General features: G+C 43.2%; 1 protein-coding gene across 1 annotated transcript; it reads left to right on the top strand.

The window, feature by feature from the left end:
- Nucleotides 1–1,637: 1,637 nt before the first annotated feature.
- Nucleotides 1,638–21,227, top strand: laptm4a (lysosomal protein transmembrane 4 alpha). The gene is made up of 7 exons (XM_056294700.1): nucleotides 1,638–1,827; nucleotides 10,766–10,886; nucleotides 14,383–14,459; nucleotides 16,264–16,386; nucleotides 19,297–19,392; nucleotides 19,857–19,955; nucleotides 20,289–21,227. The coding sequence occupies exons 1-7, from the start codon at nucleotides 1,699–1,701 to the stop codon at nucleotides 20,361–20,363; spliced, it is 720 nt and encodes a 239-aa protein (XP_056150675.1). The 5' UTR covers nucleotides 1,638–1,698; the 3' UTR covers nucleotides 20,364–21,227.
- Nucleotides 21,228–21,501: the final 274 nt, after the last annotated feature.

Below are 21,501 nucleotides of genomic sequence, written 5' to 3'. Positions count from 1 at the left end.
GTAGTCAATCCATGCTGTTGAAAAGTTCTTTTTCTTCGATTTGACCTCTTGTTATATGGTTGATTGATGAGTAGCTGGTCCTTGCATCCATAGCTACCTTTCTCACATCCCTTCTGTTCTGCTGTTGGGCGGAGGTTCCTGCGGTTGCCCCCCGAATTCGCTACATTGGTGTCAGATTGTTATACTTTTGCCACCAATGTAGCGAATTCGGGGGCCAGTAGGGAACCGCCACATCCGGGATGCGAACCCGTATCTCCCGCACCGCGGGAGACATCGCTAACCGCTCGATTTAAGTGTCCGACCCGTTAGATGAGGGCTACCGAGCCTATTCATCCGTGATCGTTACAATTGCATGTATCTATCATTTATTGATTTTATGTTTAAATGAATGGTATTGTGTTAATCACTAAAAGCGAAATATGGTTTCATGCAATGAAAGAGCACTACAGATGTGATGTTTGCTTTAAGAGTCTTGTTGGAGAAGAATAGAAATGGTCAGAAGGAGTTACATTGTATCTTTCTGGATTTAGAAAAAGCATATGACAGGGTGGCCCTGTGACAGCCTGGCGGCCTGTCCAGGGTGTCTCCCTGCCTGCCGTCCAATGACTGCTGGGATAGGCTCCAGCATCCCCGCGACCCTGAGAGCAGGATAAGCGGTTCAGAAAATGGATGGATATGACATTGGTGTCAGAGGTATAACGATCTGACACCAATGTAGCGAATCCGGGGGGCAGTCGGGAACCGCCACATCCGGGACGCGAACCCGTATCTCCTGCACCACGGGTGGAGGTTCCTGCGGTTGCCCCCCGAATTCGCTGCATTGGTGTCAGATCGTTATACTTTTGCCACCAATGTAGCGAATTCGGGGGCCAGTAGGGAACCGCCACATCCGGGACGCGAACCCGTATCTCCCGCACCGCGGGAGACATCGCTAACCGCTCGACTTAAGTGTCCGACCCGTTAGATGAGGGCTACCGAGCCTATTCATCCGTGATCGTTACAATTGCATGTATCTATCATTTATTGATTTTATGTTTAAATGATGGTATTGTGTTAATCACTGAAAGCGAGAACTGTATAAGTTAGTTATCAGGTGGCGTTTTATTCACTAGGTAACTGCTTGCGGGGTTTCCATTAGATTTCTGGTAAACTTTTATCAATCCCCTTGAGGATTGATAAACCCGTCTTAGCTGTATAGCCGGTTATTTTCTTGCCCGGTGCGGGATTCGATACGAGGTGTACTGCACCACAAGGCGACGTCACTAACCGCTCGGCTAAAGGGTCAGACCCGTTAGCTAGCGGCTAACGTGTGTTATTAGTAGTTTACACTAGTAGCAGAGAGGAGAAAGTGAAGTGTGAACTTCATGTTTGAAGCGCAACAGTGGGCACAGTTACATGGAAAGTGGGTGTTTCTTGGGTATTTCTAGGGAAATCCTGCGGTATGTTAGTAATTCGCCACAGCTTCCGTTTAACTTTTTTTTTTCCTAGCCAAGTTGTTACTAGTGATTTGAGTTTTGCAATTCCTGTACGGCCACTGGTCAAACGCCCTGTCTGTCAAAATAGTGTACGCCCAGCTCTGGCTACGCCCCGCGTTTTCTGTTTCACGTTGCCGCGCAGGCGCACACAGTCGGGTCGCGAGAAGAGGTGGGCGTCCAGTCCGTCGATGGTGAGATTTTCTTCTTCGAGTCGCTCGTCTCGATGTTTCTCCCCGCTTTACAGAACGACATGCCTCATTTTAAGCCCACTCGGGACCGACTGTACACTACGAGGTGTTGCGGATGTTGTCACGTCAGGACGGGGACCATCATCCTCGGGACGTGGTACATGGTATGTGATTAAAATGGTCGATTCAGTTGGCGGGCTAACTTTAGCTAGCTAGCTCGGCGGTTTCACGATGTTTAATGTCGGCGCTTGGCGTTAGTTAGCCTCGCGTCTGACGGGTTAAACAGTCGAGCCAACGAAGGGAGCGAGTCCCCCCCCCCCACGTATATATACCTGGGTTTTATGGTGTAAGACGTTAACCAGACCCACGTCTAGTTTCAGTCTGGACCGGGTAAAATTGCTGCTCAGCCTTGTCGTCATCCCATCCAACGCTATAGCACTGGCACGATTTAACGCGGACCGCTGTACGCTAGTACACTGCGCCAGCGACAAACTTAAAACGGCGCTGTTTACAGTGCCTCGCAGCTAGCCCGCAGGCTAGCGCCAGCCAAAAACGCTTAACGCCAGTTAGCCAGTGACCGCTAGCTACCGTCCAGACTGCGGGCTCGTCTGTTTTATTTGACGTAGTCACGTCAGACGGTTGTTACCGAGCTGCCCGGTTTAAGGGGGGGGGCGTGCCAACCTCATTAAGCTACGGGAGATCACGGGCCTCTTGGGGTACCGGCGAGACGTTGCAGCCCTGCATCCCCCTCAACAGCGGTTGGCGTTAATCCCCTTGCCGTATCACACGTTACATAATGAATAAGCCCCGCTGGTGACAGTTGTCCACTTTGAAATCCAACCCAGGGTGGCCTCGTGGCTAGAAAGGTCGTAACGTAATCGAAGGTTTACGGGTGCGATTCCCTCAGCAGCCGGCCTGTCCTTGAGCAAGACACTGAGCCCCCCCGCCGCCTGCTCACTCGTCTTTGAATCTCGTCAGGCTCACGACTGTTGAGTGCATCGGCTCTTCTCAGCCCGTCTGCAGATTTGCGAGTGCTGCTTAAACGCCGGTGAAATTAATAAGGTTTCAATGTGGTCTGTGTTCTTATGGTTACCTTTTTAATTTAAATGGCATTTATTCCCAAAAATCTGTTAGAGCGGTCAAACGGTGAAAGGAGCTGTTTTTATTGAAGACTGGTGTTTGAATAAAAGTTAATTTCCTACCATGAACAAAAAAACAACAACAAACAAGCAATCTGTAAAAAAAAAGCATATAAAGGAGCCCAGTGGAAACGAAAATGTGATTTTACTTAACAATTTTGTGCTTTGAGGGGGAAATTTTTGTTTTAGCCAGCCATGCACAAGTGCATTAACACTTAGGTTCAGCTTTGGGTTGTAGCCATGTGTGTGTAGGTGTGAATTTTTTTCTTTAGCCTTACTGGTTCAATGCTAACAGTTAAACATAAGAGACCACAATTTCTGTGAAGTATTTTGGTCGCAGATGTAAAAGCAGAATATCATTCACCATAAGTTAGGCAATTGCTAACCATATCATATATTTATCTGCGGCAGCAAATCAAACTTGGTCATCTGACCTCATGGCTGAGTCTGTATAGAATAAATAATAATTACAACTGCATTTATAGTAAATGAACCCATGTGTCTTACATTTGCACAACTACTGCAACAGATTTAGTGGACCCATGAGTGGAAAATCACCCTTGGAGCACACAAACAAACAAACAAAAAATGTAGAGGGCATTCCATCTTAATCCTATGCCCTGAGTCAGCCTAGTCATTATTTGTGAACATAAAATCTCTTCCAGAATTTTGTTTTGCTCTCGGTGAGAAAAAAAGGCCATGGCCTATGGCATCTTCAAGATAGTTTATTCCAGTGCCTTTGAATCCAAACAATATCTGAATATCCACAATCCACTATCATTCAGGGCACTGTTGGTTTCTTTTTTTCTTCTTCTAATATTTCCTTTCATATTCTATAAAACCAGAGTGTTCGGTTCAGTCGCTTGTTTACGGGGAAGTACAGCTCCTCTGTCCTGGTCATTGGATTCCTCATCATCATCGGAGGAGCCAATGCTGTGAACTCTGACCAAGGTCTCCCCTGTACAACATATCAACTCAAAGTAGCTGCACCATGCTTCCAAAGAAAACACAATCGCTTTAGGATGATAATTTTGTTACCAAGAGTTAGTTTGCTTATCTGCTAGAGCAGCAGAAGGACTTACAAAGAGCTTCTACTTAAGCAGCAAGACAACTTTAAGTCATTCATCCAAATTATAGTTGATGAAACTTGGAGTAAAAAAGATGTCCAGGAGGTGAAAACAAGCCTGCAATTCACATAGAGCTTTGTGGATGATCTGCAAACAGTGAAAAAGGACACTGAAAAGAAACTACATGCAATGGAATTGGAGATCAACAAGTCAGGAGGAACTCAACGGGCAGCACAGTGGCCCAGTGGTTAGCACTGTTGCCTCACAGCAAGAAGGTCCTGGGTTCGAACCCCAGGCCGTCTCAGGTCCTTTCTGTGTAGAGTTTGTATGTTCTCCCCATGTCTGTGGGTTTCCTCCGGGTGCTCCGGTTTCCTCCCACCATCAAAAGCCATGCATGTTAGGGTTAATACTCCTGTCTCTGTCCTTGAGCAAGGCAATGGAAAGAAGAACTGGAGTTGGTCCCCAGGTGCTGCAGCTGTCCACTCCTCCTATACAATAGGACGGGTTAAATGCGGAAGACAAACTCATTTGTTGGAATACAATGACAATATTGCTCTCCCTAAGGTTTCTTCCTATTTTTCTCCGTTAAAGGTTTTTTTTAGGGAGTTGTTCCTTATCCAATGCGAAGGTCTAAGCACAGGATGTTGTGTTGCTGTAAAGCCCATTGACAAAGTGTCTTCTTATATCTAAACTGGACTATATGGACAATCGAAGAGAAACAACATACTTGTGGACGGCATTCCTGATGAGCAGGGAGAGAACTGGGAAACGTTTGAAAGAAGATCAAAACCATGTTGGAGAAAAACCTGGCCCCGAGTAGTGAAAGCATGGAGATTGAGTGTGCTCACAGAGTTGGCCAATTCCAACAACATGGCAGACCCAGACCGACTATCATTGGATTTCTATGCTTCAAAGAGGACAATCCATTCTCTCAGCAGTGAGAAGGCTAAAAGGAACAAACATCCTTCTCAGTGAAGACTTTTCAGACATAATGAAAAAAGGAGGAGAGACCTACTTCTTGAGTTCAGCTGCCAGAGACAGGCAGTAACGCCAGCTTGAGGTATGACAAACTGGTTATTCGGCCCAGGGGTCAGACCCAGGCTAACTGAATGGTCCCACTCAGTTTTTAACTCGGGTTGGACAGTGTTTTTAATGGGACTGTATAAACTATGTCTCTGGGTTTACCTAAGAAAGGTTTAAGGATCGCACATATTAACATCTGTAGTTAAAGGCATAATGTACATGGCCTCTCTATTATTCAACAACAATAATATAAATGTGATTGCAATTTCTGACACACATTTAGATATCTGTGAAAGACTGAAGTAGCCATACCTGGAAATAGTATTTTCAGACATGGCAGAAATAAGCATGGGGGATGAGTTGTTATATATTTACAAAGCCATATGCAGTCAAGGTCAGAAATGATCTGATGAATCCAGCTCTAGAAGCCCTTTGGCTTCAAATTCACTTCCCTCATATTAAATCATTACTTGTTGGTTGTTGCTGTAAACCACCAAGCTCTAATGTACAATACACTGATGATGTGTGTTATGCTTCAGAAATTTACAGATGCAGATAGAGATTTACTTTCTGGGAGACCTAAACATTGACTGGCTTTCTCTGACCTGTGCTCTGCAAGAGAGATTACTACTTGTAATGAATATATGTAATACGACTGTCAGATGATGAACATACCTACCAGGGTTTGCTCTAACATGTCTGGGATAATAGCCACATGCATTGACCGTATGTACACTGATGCCAGTGAGCACTGCTCAAAGGCCATATCCATCCCCACTGGTTTTAGTGACCACAGTATAGTGCCAATCGCAAGAAAAACTAAAGTTCCAAAGGCCGGGCCAAGGATTGTGTTTCAAAGATCATATAAATCCTATTGTGAAGATGAGTTTATTAATGATATAAAAAATCTACAGTGGGACAGCAATGTGCTGTGAATGAATCCGGTTTTGCACTTCAGATGTTCTCAGAAATGCTATTGACTGTTGCTGATAAACACGCACCAACAAAAAAAACTCAATGTAACGTGTACTATTGCCCCCTTGTTTGATGATGAATTAAACATATGTATGGCTCACCGGGATGAAAAGAAACGTGCTGGCCGGAGAGATGCAGTTGGCGAACGCATGCAGTACAAGGGGGGGGTGTTTGAATTAAAATAGGGATCAATTGGCCACTAAATTGGGAGAAAAAGGGAAAAATCAGAAATGAATTTTGAAAGAAAAAAAACGGTTCCCCAATTTTTGCCAAGGGCCAAATTGTGTCAAGCATGCCAAGCTAAGGGCCAAAACATCTATTTTTTGGGGGTTTTTTTTTTCTCCATTGCACCAGCAAAAGTTGTTTTATGTGCAGATGTTGTTGCTGCTGCTATTATGATTATTATCATTACTTTTATCATTATTATTATTGTTATTGGTAGCAGTAGTAATAATTTATTTGTAGTAGTAGTAGTAGTAGTAATAATTTAGACCTTGGGCAAAACAATCATTCACCAATCAGTGAGAGAAGTGAGCGATGGGACGAGGCAATCCTTCTGCTATCTGACCTCTTTTCTGTTGTGGCAAGCCTGATGCACTGGCCAAGATGTGAGTTGGAGAGTATGTTTTCTTTCCTGGTTCTTGGTCGAATTCATTGAAGAAAACGATGATTCACATATGTATGTGGAGGGAAAACAGTGAGTAGGAGCACTGCAATAGCTCTCATGTTTTTGAATCGAGCTTGGGAACCATGTTGATCCAAAAGTCACTCACCCCAACATCCTTGTGTTGTGCTTTGAGCAAATCAAATGTCCCCATCTCCAAGACCTTCATCTGAAGAGTTGCCTCATCTATGGAAGGTACCAGCCTTTTGGCCTCTGCAGTCCACTGTCTGTCGGCTGAAATTGAGTATGGGTTTCTCAGGAAGAGGAGAATGACACCTGAGAGTTTAGGGGATCTTTGAAATCATTCCTTGAAGTTTTCTGCCAGGCTCGTCACGAAATCCTTCATCGCTGGACCCTCCCGCATTTTGTACTTCTCACAATGCTCCCGCAGACATGGAAAGTGCAACTTTCTCCCTTGAAAGTCTCTTTGCAAAAGGTTGAGCTTTGACTGGAAAGCTTCACCCCCCTTGCACATCTGCAACAGTGTGGTTTTTGCCTTGTAATTGCACATTAAGTTGATTTAGAGGAGACATGATGTCACACAAAAAATAACATATGCCATCACTTTATTGTCACTTCGCCAGATGGCACAACACAGAAGAGCTACCTCATTAGGTTGCTTCACGATACGTGAAGAGGACGCGCTACCTTCGCTCGGCTATTCTGTGTTGACAGAGCTCGTCCTCAGCCCATAATGCACAGTGCAGTTGACAACGGGAGCTGGTTTAATCCATGAAATGCACAATGCTTCTTGCAGTTGGGTCAGATCATGTTCATACCACAAACGAACCGCACCAGAGTTCATTTGTAACTGGACCAAGACCACTATTTCAACAAGGTCTCTGTCCGGTTGTTTTGGTCAGAACCCGAGTGCGATTGCTGTGTTCACACCTGCCCAAACGAACTGCACCAAGGGGGTAAATGCCCAGGAGCATTTACGCCTTGGTCCCCTTGATGTGGACAAGTTTTGTCACCACAGACTTGCCGATTGAAGGCAGCACGTCTTCTTCACATAATGTGAAGCAAAAAATTGTTCGCTAGATGTTGCCTCAAAGTGCGTTCAAATGTGGCATCACATGGGTTGGCATGGTATACGGCCCAAATGATGGCAGCAATTATAAACAAATGCCAATTCTGTCTACGGTCCATTTTTGGATAGGTATCCCCGGAGGAAAAACAAACTCTCCTTTCTCCGCCCGGCAACCCCACAATATTTCTGGCCACCGCATGGCATTTGTTGATATATTTTGGTTTGCTTGAGATTTTGCTGTGTGAAACAAAACCGAACCAAAGGGAAAAGGCAACAAAGTCGCAACTCGTCCACTGATTCGGACCAAAGCAAACAAACTAGGTCCCTTAATCCAATGTGAGGGTCTGAGGACAGGATGTTGTGTTGTTGTAAAGCCTACCAAGGCAAATTTGTAGTTTGTGATATTGGGCTACACAAATTAAATTGACTCGACTTACACTACCGTTCAAAAGTTTGGGATCACCCAAACAATTTTGTGTTTTCCATGAAAAGTCACACTTATTCACCACCATATGTTGTGAAATGAATAGAAAATAGAGTCAAGACATTGACAAGGTTAGAAATAATGATTTGTATTTGAAATAAGATTTTTTTTACATCAAACTTTGCTTTCGTCAAAGAATCCTCCATTTGCAGCAATTACAGCATTGCAGACCTTTGGCATTCTAGCTGTTAATTTGTTGAGGTAATCTGGAGAAATTGCACCCCACGCTTCCAGAAGCAGCTCCCACAAGTTGGATTGGTTGGATGGGCACTTCTTTGAGCAGATTGAGTTTCTGGAGCATCACATTTGTGGGGTCAATTAAACGCTCAAAATGGCCAGAAAAAGAGAACTTTCATCTGAAACTCGACAGTCTATTCTTGTTCTTAGAAATGAAGGCTATTCCATGCGAGAAATTGCTAAGAAATTGAAGATTTCCTACACCGGTGTGTACTACTCCCTTCAGAGGACAGCACAAACAGGCTCTAACAGGTACTATTTAATGAAGATGCCAGTTGGGGACCTGTGAGGCGTCTGTTTCTCAAACTAGAGACTCTAATGTACTTATCTTCTTGCTCAGTTGTGCAACGCGGCCTCCCACTTCTTTTTCTACTCTGGTTAGAGCCTGTTTGTGCTGTCCTCTGAAGGGAGTAGTACACACCGGTGTAGGAAATCTTCAATTTCTTAGCAATTTCTCGCATGGAATAGCCTTCATTTCTAAGAACAAGAATAGACTGTCGAGTTTCAGATGAAAGTTCTCTTTTTCTGGCCATTTTGAGCGTTTAATTGACCCCACAAATGTGATGCTCCAGAAACTCAATCTGCTCAAAGAAGTGCCCATCCAACCAATCCAACTTGTGGGAGCTGCTTCTGGAAGCGTGGGGTGCAATTTCTCCAGATTACCTCAACAAATTAACAGCTAGAATGCCAAAGGTCTGCAATGCTGTAATTGCTGCAAATGGAGGATTCTTTGACGAAAGCAAAGTTTGATGTAAAAAAAATCTTATTTCAAATACAAATCATTATTTCTAACCTTGTCAATGTCTTGACTCTATTTTCTATTCATTTCACAACATATGGTGGTGAATAAGTGTGACTTTTCATGGAAAACACAAAATTGTTTGGGTGATCCCAAACTTTTGAACGGAAGTGTATGTGTGAAAACACCCTTACTCTACATTTAGGGCTTTCAAATGGGGGGGGGGGGGGATTCACCAATACAAATCAATTTGTCCCCAAAATACAGAAAGTTCATATTTTAAAGCTTCAATCCTTGAAGATTATAGATTTTAGTTTGAAGAGCAAATGCTCTTGTGTCAGCACCTTCCTTCCCCACCGCCAAAAAAAAACAAAAAAAAAACATGGTTTTTGCTGTTGATATAGAAACTGTTAGTGAAAGTCTTCCTTGAGCTTTGTCTGCCATATCTGCTTGATACAAAAAACAACTTCTCTTCCTCTTCACATTCACCCCTACCAACCTTATTCTTCTGCGTTTGGCTGCTATGGTGAAGACGTGACATGAAATTTTTTTTGGGAAGTCTTGTGCGGCAATCGTCATAAAAATCAGCTACTACAAAATCATTCATGATTTGGATGTTTGTGAATTAGCTATAATCTAAAAAATATGACATCAGTAGAGGGTAAAGGACATTTGTTTGCATGTTAAACTAATCTTCAGGATTGTAGGTTTAAGATACAATTCTATGAGTCTTTCCTAATAGATGATTTTAAATGTTTACAGTGTAAAAGTTAATGTTTGTGGTCAAGATGTACTACTGAGGTGTGCTTACAATGTGAAATCAAAATGGACTTTTACCTTATTAGTTCTTTTTCCCAGTCATATTGTGTACCTGTTTAAGAACCTATGCCAGAAAATCACAAAAAATATTTTTTCTACTTATTCTACATAAAAATTTAATCACCTGGAGGCGTCCAGGTAGCGTAGCGGTGTATTCCGTTGCCTACCAACATGGGGCTCGCCGGTTTGAATCCCCGTGTTATTTCCGGCTTGGTTGGACATCTCTACAGACACAATTGGCCATGTCTGCAGGTGGGAAGCCGGATGTGGGTATGTGTCCTGGTCGCTGCAGTAGCACCTCCTCTGGTCAAGTCGGGGTGCCTGTTTGGGGGGGAGGGGGAACTGGGGGGAATAGCGTGATCCTCCCACGCGATATGTCCCCCTGGTGAAACTCCTCACTGTCAGGTGAAAAGAAGCAGCCGGCCGCTCCACCTGTATTGGAGGAGGCATGTGGTAGTCTGCAGCCCACCCGAATCGGCAGAGGGGGAGGAGCAGCGACCATGACGGCTCGGAAGAGTGGGGTAATTGGCCAAGTACAATTGGGGAGAAAAAGGGGGGGCCGGGGATCAAAAAAACATTTTTTTTTTGTAATCACCTGTAGGGCTACTTCCTCTAAAACATCCAAGTTTTTGTGATTGCGTCACCAAAGTCAGGACAGGAAGGCGAGCAGCATTCCAACCAGTAATATTATAAAATATTTTGCAAAATCCAATTAAATCTTGACGGATCAAATCACATCCCTCCCTCTGTTTTGTCCCACCTTAAAATCCTTTTTACTTGGCAATGCGTTTACCTTACGGAAACAAGATGTACTATGACTTCTGTTTCACGTCTATAAAAGCATCACCTCTCAGAAGTGTCTTTGTCGCACACACCTTACTCAATAATCAATTATCTCTTTTCACCTTCTTCTGCCTTTCCTCAGGTTGTCAACCTATTGATGGGCATCCTGCTGACAGTGGCTGTGACCCACCCAGAGAATGTGCCCACTATTGATCTGCAATATGAAGTCATTGATCATTACTTTGCTTCGGACAGGATGTCTGGTAAGCTCTGATGCTACTTTTTGGACAGTCTTAAGGCATCGCCTTTGGGCTTCTTTTTAATTTTCAGTTATGCCCTCAATAAAAGTTACTTGGATTGTCACATCTAAATTTGCTATAAAAAAAAAAGACCACGGTTGCTGCGAAAACCAAGTATAACTGCATCACTGCATTTTGCAGTTTTTGCAAAAAAGGGTTTTCTTAAAAATATATGCTTTTAACACTATACTGACCACATTCAGCCATGATCAGCCTTTCACAGACACCTTTTGAGTTGCTGGTTTACCTGCTGCATGTAAGGTGATAAGATCAGTTGATGTGATGGAGCGGCTGCCCTGGACTCTTTAAAGTGACATGACTCACAGAGACTGCGGAATGGAGTAGATGTCATCTGGAAAAGTCAGTAAAAACAGGGTAGTACAATGATGTTGGTGTTGTTTAGCATAGTGTCTAGTGTATATAGAGCATAGTGTATGTAGTGAATCAATGTGTAATGGTCCATCTGTGTTACATGCCTTAGAGAACCTTATCCTTTTCATTACCCTGAAGGATTTTAGGCTCGCTATATCCTTCAGGGTAATAAAAAGAAGAATAAGGATCTCTAAGGCATGTGACTAAGGCTATATCCTCAGATATTATATTTGTCTGTATCCCTTAAAAGCTGGCTTGGATTAACCCAGGACTAGGAGCTGGCCTGGGTTCAGTGAGCCTTTCTAGCTTACTGCTGTTTTTGTTGGCTGAGTTGGTGAAGGTCTCTTTATTTTTGTGAAATGGTGACTCAGCAGAAGATGAGAGGAGAGGAAAAGGCTGTGGTGGGCTGACCTCACCACAACAGGCCCATGCCAACACAGCGCTGTGGATGTTTGTGTCCAGGCCATGGAGACAATGTCAGCATTCAGACTGTTTGGGTTGTTACAATTAGGGTAGCTTCATATGGATCTTATTGCATGGCCATGGTGTGTAATTGTATTACTGACAGGTAGACCATGTGGAAATGATAATTGGGTCTTTGTTTGAATGAGCAAGATTTCACATTAAGATGACATACTATATAGTTTCTGTTACCCAAGGTAAACATTAACTGTTAAACTTAGAGTTCTGATATCATAGTAACAAAACAAAAAAACAAATCAGATAGCACAAAACTTTCTCTTTCTCAAATTTCCACAACTGTCCGTTTGATTTTGTTTTGAAAGGTAGCAGACAAATAATGATGTTTTTGTGTTTGTCGTCATGTGATTTCTATGATTTTCCATGACTTCCATTGTATTGTACAATTCACCAAGTTCTTACACAACCTGGTTAATAGTAGAATACAAGTTAAGCCTATGGAACAGGATAGCAATTAATCAAGCAATTATGTCCAATATATCGTTTACATTCAATTATACACACAGCTAGAACACTACTCCCGATGCTAGGGAAATGAGGTACAATTTCATCATCTGGTGTTATGAGCTAACCAACACGAGAGCAACAATTACAACTACATCTATAGCCCGATTTTATTCAAATAAGAGCCATGCCTAAACCGTAACATCATATGGAACTTATCCTGGAATTGACCCTTGAATGAACCTTGTTTGGGCTCAGGAACCAAAATCATGCATAGCATCCACATCTTGTATATAAAATCAGCACTTAATGCTGATTCCCTCTGTGGCCAGAGTTATTTAAAGGTATCATACATTGATATAGAGCAGCTTCCTCCTCGAGCTAGTCATTATTATACAAATTTTCCTTTGCCACAATGTTCCATTGCCTCACTCGGATGCGCATCTCTCCAGTGCATCATTCACAACGATCGGAGGCATTTCAGTGAAACATGAGGAGGATGACTAAATCAGGCCTTTAATTATCCCAGACTGGGTTACAGTGTGTCTCCGCTACTGTTTAGTGGCTGACAGAGAAGGCTTAGGGCTCCCCAGAGCAAGTGTTACAGAGAGAACCTAGCTGCTGAGAGTGAAGCCCTGGAGACACTGCAGATGGGCTACATGCATATTAATGCTGCCTCTATGATATAATAGTGTACAATAAGGCGTCTGGGTGGTGTGGCGGTCTATTCCGTTGCCTACCAATAGGGGGATCGCTGGTTTGAATCCCTGTGTTACCTCCAGCTTGGTCGGGCATCCCTACCGACACAATTGGCTGTGTCTGTGGGTGGAAAGCCAGATGTGGGTACGTGTCCTGGTTGCTGCACTAGCTCCTCCTCTTGTCGGACGGGGCGCATGCTCAGGGGGGAAGGGGAACCGGAGGGAATGCATGATCCTCCCATGCCCTACATCCCCCTGGTGAAACTCCTGACTGTCAGGTTAAAAGAAGCAGCTGGCGACTCCACATGTATCGGAGAAGGCGTGGTTGTCAGCAGCCCTCCCCGGATCAGTAGAGGGGGTGGAGCAGCGGTCGGGACGGCTCAGAAAAGTGGGGTAATTGGCCAAGTACAGTTGGGGAGAAAAAGGTGGGAAAATCCACACAAAAAAAAAGGTGTACAATATACTTATTTATCCTCCATATTAAAGCGGCTCTAGGTACATTTTTGGATTTTGGCAATGTCTTCTATGTCACCTGTCACAAAGACAGACAAGGTTTTTTGTTGTTTTGGTTTTTTTTTTTTTTTGGGCTTCATAGCATAGCAACAAGATGTGCATTTATTTAGAGGCCATGGCTTAAATGAGTATTGCAGAAGAAAAGGCGCTATAGTCACAGAGGAGGTAAGGTAAGATTGGTATACTTATGTCCCGTAGAGCAACCCTATATTTCTAAGGAGTTTTCATACAAAATGCTTAAATATTTCTAGGGAATTGATCTGAATGGCAAATATGTCATTCTCCCATAGCCATTACACTGTGCTGCCAGAATGAATTTATTGTTATGTTAGAGCACAAATTTGCCTCAGTTTAGCCTGACCACTAAATGAAATATCAAATGAACTGCAGCCTAAATATTTTGCGAATATGCACACAAAACTGAACAATGTTTACACACAGACCATTACCCCCACCACACTATTGCCTCATCTAAGAGCCCTGATACACCTGACCGACCTGACCGTCGGCCAATGTCGGGTCGTCGGTGAGCATCTGTGACCCTGGTTTTTACGGTGTGTCCCGCACCGTCGGTACTAGTCAGACCCCTGTCGGCAGCTTTTCGGCCGATTCAGCGTGTTGAGTCAGTGGAGCCTGTCGGTGAGAGAGATCGCTCTGATTGGCTGTTCAGCTTAGTGACTCAGTGCTAAGCTAGCGAATCAGGGCAGTCGGCTGTAGTCTTTGCAGTGTGTTCAAGTGCTACTTTTTAGCCCTGATGGCAGGCGACGCAACAGTTGGCCTTCATCATCGCTAGTCAGTTTGATGTGTCTGGGCCCTAAGTCAACAGCCAAACTGTGAGAGGTGCTGTGATGACATTAAAGACGAATGTTTTTATTGTAATGAAATTGTAAGTGACCTCTGTTCCTGTCCTTGTCTCTGTTTTTTTCTGTTTATTCTCATTCTTTTTCATACAGAAAATGCCTGTGTTGGATTTGCCATCTCTTTGCTGATGCTGACCATCAGTGCCATGATGGTGTATGGAGCCATTACTGTAAGTGTGTGTGTTTGCGTGCATGTTTGCGGGTCTGATGCAGTTTGTTATGCAAATAAATTATGTCAAAATGTTCATGCATGAATGGTGCCACTTTTAAATGGTAGTGGTAAAAAGCACTAGACTAAACGCTCTACAAAAACTGGCTATAAGTGCCCTTCCATGATTTTACGTAGCCTACTTGCAACTAAGGCTGGGCAATATGGCCTGTAAATGATATTGTGATATTTATTTTATTTTTTTTGGGCTATATCGCGATACACGATATATATCTCATATATCTCAATATTTTGAAATCGCCTCTAAAGCACTTCATAAATGCTCAATTTAACCCTTTGATTGATACAATCACACCAGTATGATGATTCTAGTAATCCCTGCTACACGTCTGCATTAAAACATTCTTGTTTATGTGGTTTCAATTCGAACGATTTTAAACGTGCATGCAGAAAGGGGGGAAATCATAACCAAGTTAAATTTAACAAAACGGCATTTATTCAAACAAAGCAATTGCACACATAGGATTTAACAGCTAGTAAATGAAAATTAACGATGGGATGATGTAGGCCTATATACTGTAGCCTAGTTCTATAGGGCTCAAGCTGTCCAGACCCACGGCACTATTGTCGTTATTTGTTGTCCTCCATGTGTCCATACATCAGTTGCGAGCGCGTCCTACTAAACGTCCCTCCTAAACGTCGCTCTCAGGTGATCCATGAGTGAGTGAGTGACCCCAATTTGAGATGCGTAGCCCATGGCAGCAGTTGTGTACACGCTGTGGGAAAAACAGAGCTCAAGCAACATATCCAGTGCTATTTCTTTTCGGAACCAATTCGTCCACCTCCATCTTCTGTCACCATTTATGAACTCCACATGTATAAACTCGCTTTGGTGCTTCACTTCTTTCGCTCTATCCTCATGCCTCACCTATATACTACATCGCACACTCACCCAGGAGATTGGTCTGGATGGGCGGACGAGTGTGTGCATATGTGAGGTTTTTTTCTTTTTGTCTGTGAGAGGGAGAGAGCGAGAGAGGCGAATGCCAAAGCAAGTCTCATGCCGGCGGTTTAGAAAAATTACGTGACAATTTGTACTCAATATTGGCGATATAGTCATTTCCTACATCCCACATAGAACAAGCTGCAATACATCGACTATTCGATATATCGCCCACCCCTACTTGCAACAGCACATTTCAGTTGCATGCTTGAAAGAGTTCGTAATTCATCTGAGTGCGTGTGGCTCACAATGCTATTTTCTCATGCATATCATTTTCACCTCACAGGCCTGCCTGATGGCATCAAGACTGACAGGTTTGATAGCCCTTTGACATGGACCTGCATTAGGCTGCTGATCGTAATGACTGCACAGTTAAAGCATGACACCTAACTGCAGGCTTGGCACACCGTGCACGTCAGCAGGCTTTTCCAGAGTTATGCTTTAGCTGTGCGAGTACAAGCTCCTAGATAACCCTGGTAGAAGCCTAGTTTTCAGTGGACTGTGGCAGTGCACCATCTCTGTTGCTGTAGAAATACAGTACAAGCAATTGCTGCCCATTATCATACTATAGAAATAGATATCCAGTGTTTTGCCATGCAGTTGAAGAGTCCTGACATTAAATTGGATATTTATTAAGGCCAAGTGGAGTATGCTGTACATGTTGGAATACAAGTTTGAGTGCCTGTAGAATTCCTTGTGATTTGATAAAGTTCCGGTCTGAGTAACAGAACATGATCCACCCATCTGAGGAAAGCTTGTTGGTAATGTGTTCTCTTCTATCCCTGTTTTCTTTCCTCCTCAGCATCGTGATGGCTGGCTCATCCCATTCTTCTGTTACCAGCTGTTTGACTTTGCTTTAAGCTGTCTGGTGGCCATCAGCTCCCTCACCTACCTCCCCAGGATTAAGGACTACCTTGACCAGTTGGTCAGTCAAACACAACCACAAGTCCCTTTGTTGTCCATACACTCAAAGATTTAGGATTGTGTGTCGAGAACCGGTTCTGAGTTAGAATTGTTTCTAAATTTTGACAAACTGGGTATGCACTGAAATGCAAGTTTCAGGGCACTCTGGTGGTACAGTGGACTAATACACGTCCCTACTACTGAGGTTTGTGGTTCAAACCTTTGTGTTGCCTTTGGCTTGGCTGGGCGGGCTTTGCAGATTAGTCCTCCCCTGTCTGAAGGTTTGATCAGTAAAATCAGCGGGGGTAGTGTTGAGTCAGAGTCAAAACCTGCATACACACGGCTCTCCATGGCACATGATTGGGCACCACTGCACTGTCTAGGGGTAATATGCGAAGTGTCCAGTAGTGCATTGGACCAAGTGTGCCCTGAGGTAGTTTAACTAAACAAAATATGATGCACAAAACGTTATTATAATTCCTGAGAGAGAAAGAGAACAAACATGGTGTGCTAACACTTCATGTGGTGTGTGAAGACATCTTAAAGCTGCATGAGGAAATGTCTGCCCCATGGCTGCAGACAGAGTGGCACGCTGTTGACTGCTATACCCAAAATTCAGTTTCGTGTCGCTTGAATGATGTAAGAAAACAATCGTGGATCATGGCTTCTAACACTGACCTCTTATATTTTTTCCATTTGGTTATAACCAAATAAATCTGTAATCATTTCAGTTTAAATAGTGCAATATGTTATAATAAATACAACTTAAACGTTAGAGAAATGCTAGTTTATAAGTACATAAAATATGTCAATTCCTGTACAGCAGTAAAGATTTAGCAGAAAAGCACTGGACATGCTCAATAATCAGCAGATCAACAAATCCATGTAACAACGTTTTGTTTTTGTTTTATTTTCACTGGGGCTTGGGGGATATTTTCAATAACAATTAAAAGGTCATATTTAATCATAAAAGCACTCCCTCGTGCAGCTTTAAAGGATAGGTTCAATATTGTCAACGTAGACCTCATTAATATGTTGATGAGCAGCATTTAGAACCATACAAGAACTGCACTGATCATTCCATGTTGAGAAAGTTTAACCAGTTAGCCTACATTTCTCACTGGGCTTCAACATAATCCAGTGAGCAATTGTTTAAACAGTGATATAGCTCCATCCATCCATTATCCAAACCGCTTATCCTAATTAGGGTCACGGGATGCTGGAGCCTATCCCATCAGTCATTGGGCAGCAGGCAGGGAAACACCATGGACAGGCTGCCAAATAACAGGGCCGACACATTCACACCTAGGGACAATTTAGTACAGCTGATTCACCTGACCTACATGTCTTTGTACTGTGAGAGGAAACTTGGAGCACCCGGAGGAAACCCACGCAGAAATGGGGAGAACGTTCAAACTCCACACAGAGGACGACCTGGGATGACCCCCAAAATGGGAGCCTCACAGTCACACATCACATCTTAACTTATTTTAAATATCCAGTTTGATTTGGAATAACGTTTTGCCGTTGCCTCAATTCATCCCAACTATTTGTAAATTTCTTCACTTGAGAGAGCAGGAAGTCTTGTTGCCCAGCAGTTCCATAAGCTTTAGTTACAGTCACGTACTTCCACAGACCAGTGCAGATTTAGCGAGGAAAATGTATTTTAGTGCAAAATGAAATCATTTTAGCTTGAAAGAAAGCACGGTTTGCGATTACTTCTTCAATTGAACATAATAAGACATTTCTGTCTACTTGAGCATCCTGCTTTTGAAAAAGAATCATGGTTTTTGAAGGTTTAACCAGTTGCCCGTTGATTATGTTGAAGCCCAGCGAGACATATCAGCAAAGTGGCAAGTTTCTCAGTACTGACGCAATCATTGAAGCTCTTGTCCGTACAATCTAAATGATGCTGACAATATTTTAATGAGGTCCAAGTTTAAAAAAGCAGTGAACCTATCCTCATGGTTCCCATGCATCCTGGAAAATCTGGAAATCTATAGATTACTTTTCCAGTCTTCGAAAACACCTGGAAAGTTATCAAATAGCTCATATATCGTGGAAATATTATTGAGATCATGAAAATTTGAATTGTTTTTACCTGCTGAGATGGCATATATATATTATTTTTTTTGCACCCCCCCCTTTCTCTCCCCAATTGTACTTGGCCAATTGCCCCACTTTTCCAAGCCGTCCTGGTCGCTGCTCCACCCCCTCTGCCAATCCAGGGAGGCCAGCGGACTACCACAAGCTTCCTCCGATACATGTGGAGTCGCCAGCCGCTTCTTTTCGCCTGACAGTGAGGAGTTTCACCAGGGGGATGTAGTGCGTGGGAGGATCACGCTATTCCCCCCCAGTTCCCCCTCCCCCCTGAATAGGCGCCCCGACCGATCAGGGGAGGTGTTAGTGCAGCGGCCAGGACGCATACCATTATCCGGCTTCCCACCCGCAGACACGGCCAATTGTGTCTGTAGGGATGCCCGCCCAAGCCGGAGGTAACACGAGGATTCGAACCAGCCATCCCCGTGTGGGTAGGCAACGGAAATAGACCGCTACACTATCCGGACGCCTGAGATGGCATAGTTCTATCCATATTCTTTTCCACTGAGATTTGGGGGGTATGTTCAGTGACCAGCTACAGCTCACTTAGTCTACTCAGGCTGTTGAGGCCCCCACTGATAGTTAATACTGAATAATATAACCTTCTGTGAGCAACCGTTGTCACTATTATCCAAGCAAAAGTCCTGGGAAATAAATATTTTAAAGCGTGGGAACGAAAATGGTTTAACATCGGGCAAAAAGTGGGTTGGTACTAAAAGAAAATACTATTACAGTGAACATTAACAGTAACATGCTGCATGATGAGTTGAATAAGCTTAAAACTGTTGGAATGGATGATTTGACATTCAAATCTCTTTGACTTCCTCCTCAGCCGGATTTCCCCTACAAGGATAACCTCCTGTCTCTGGATTCCAGCTTCCTGTTGCTCTTTGTGCTCGTCTTCTTTGCCTTCCTCATCACCCTTAAGGTTCAACCTGTCCTCTTCCACTGCTGATCATTAGACATTGCTTATAACCGTGTAAACTGTGTACTTTGAGGTGGGACCCCCAACGGGTCACTGAGGCTCATTGGCTCATAAAATGCTCTTCCTGAGTAAAGTAAACAGGTCTCTAGCTGGGGACAGGCTAGCTGGCACAAATACTATGTTACCTTTTCTCTGTAACTGTTTGCTGTCCCAGTATTTGAAGATTTTTCACTCTGTTGTTTTAGTAATGGCATGTAATGAAAAATGCATCTCTCCAGTATTCACACATATTCTGTACCTTAGAAACTTATTGAAGTTGGAGGGAAAAACAAACAGTTGAAAGAGTAAGAGTCTGTGTTGGTCTGTGCTAAATATATATATATATATTTTATTTAAATATACAATAATCACTCTACCTTCAGTATCACTCTAGAGGTCCGACCACTAAATATCATTTCATTTCTCAGGCTTACCTGATCAACTGTGTGTGGAACTGCTACAAGTACATCAACAACAGGAACATGCCAGAGATTGCTGTTTATCCTGCCTTTGAGGCCCCTCCCCAGGTAGGCCAGCTACCACAGTTACCTTCAGTAGATCCCAAACACACTTGTTTTATCTGTAAAATTTCTCAACACTTACAGTATGTAATACTTTAGTATAGCCAGTAGGTGGCATGCCTGTGACATGTTAAGTCTGTGACCTATGCAGGTCTACAAACCTGGACCAGAAATTGGTGCTACTAAGTAGTGGTAGATTGGCACTCCTGCCAGTGAGTTAACTGTATGTTGACCTACATATATCCATAGCAGATTGCACTGTTCAGATATGTCGTCAGTGTCACTTTCTGGTTAGTGCTCCTAAATGGTTTGAGTCATTTTTTTCTCCTCTCTTTCTAGTACATCCTGCCCACCTATGAGATGGCAATGAAGATGCCAGAGAAGGAGCCCCCTCCCCCCTACATGCCTGCCTGAAGCACCCATCCCCGTTGCCAAAACACACACACAAAGACCATCATATGCACTCCTACACTCCCACAACAACAGTTGTAAAATCCTTCTACCCCATAGTGTATGTGTATGGCCACTCACAACTTCTAGGACGACCCTGCCCCATACATTTCTATCAAGGGTCATCTCAAAGAAAACATCCTAAACCCAACCTTACACCCTGTAGGTATGTGAGAGGCGAGACAGACTGACTGAGGGACAGATTGAGTACTCTGTAAAATAAGTGACTGTGATGTTTAAAATGCAGTGAGAGATCCTCCCTATGTCTTTTTTATGTCTTAGTAAAAGGGATACTTGTTAAAAACCAGTTGCTTAAAATGCCATCATCAATTCTGCACCATCCTATCCTTAGATTGACATGAAGTATAAAAGAAAAAAAACATGACAATCCTCTTATATAATGCATATTGTTAAATTGTCTTTTTTTTCCCTAATTATTAATATGTAATTTGATTCCATCTAGGGTGGGTGGAGAAGTTTGTAGCACTTTTGGTTTTGTTATTTATTGAGCATTGCCGTGGGTCAGTACATCACCCAGTGTGTCACGGTTCCTGCCAATCTCTGGTCCATTTGTGGTCATGCCTTGTGTTAGCAGAGTTAGTGAATAGCTTTCTTGCTGAAAGGTGACATTAAAAGAGGAAGAGAGCAATGACAAAATGGCTCTCTATTGCTGTCTCAGTTTGGGATTTGGAGCAAACGGTTCATCTTGTGAACATTGGTAGTTGCATGCTACTTTTTTCTTTCACCTTTCTTTTACTTTTCATAACACATTTTGATCCTAGTGTAAAACATTGGCTTCAATAAACGTTTCAAAAGATTTGTATCCATCATTTGACTTGCTGGTCATTTTTTGTCCTTTTGAGTGCTGGTACAGTGATGTCCAGATTGCTGGTATTAATGTAAATAAATCATTTCACAGTTGTTGGTGCAGTAATGTTGTATTTGATTGTTTAGAATGAAAGAAAGCCACTTTATTTTGTCATCGTACAGGTTACAATGACATGTGTTCTCTGCACCCATCCTATTGTATAGGAGCAGTGGGCAGCTGCAGCGCCCGGGGTCCAACTCCAGTTCCTCTTTCCATTGCCTTGCTCAGGGGCAC

This window comes from Lampris incognitus, chromosome 15 (genome assembly GCF_029633865.1).
Source record: "Lampris incognitus isolate fLamInc1 chromosome 15, fLamInc1.hap2, whole genome shotgun sequence".
Lineage (NCBI taxonomy): Eukaryota > Metazoa > Chordata > Actinopteri > Lampriformes > Lampridae > Lampris > Lampris incognitus.
The sequence above is the reverse complement of the archived record's forward strand: the minus strand, read 5'-3'. Positions and strand labels throughout refer to the sequence as shown.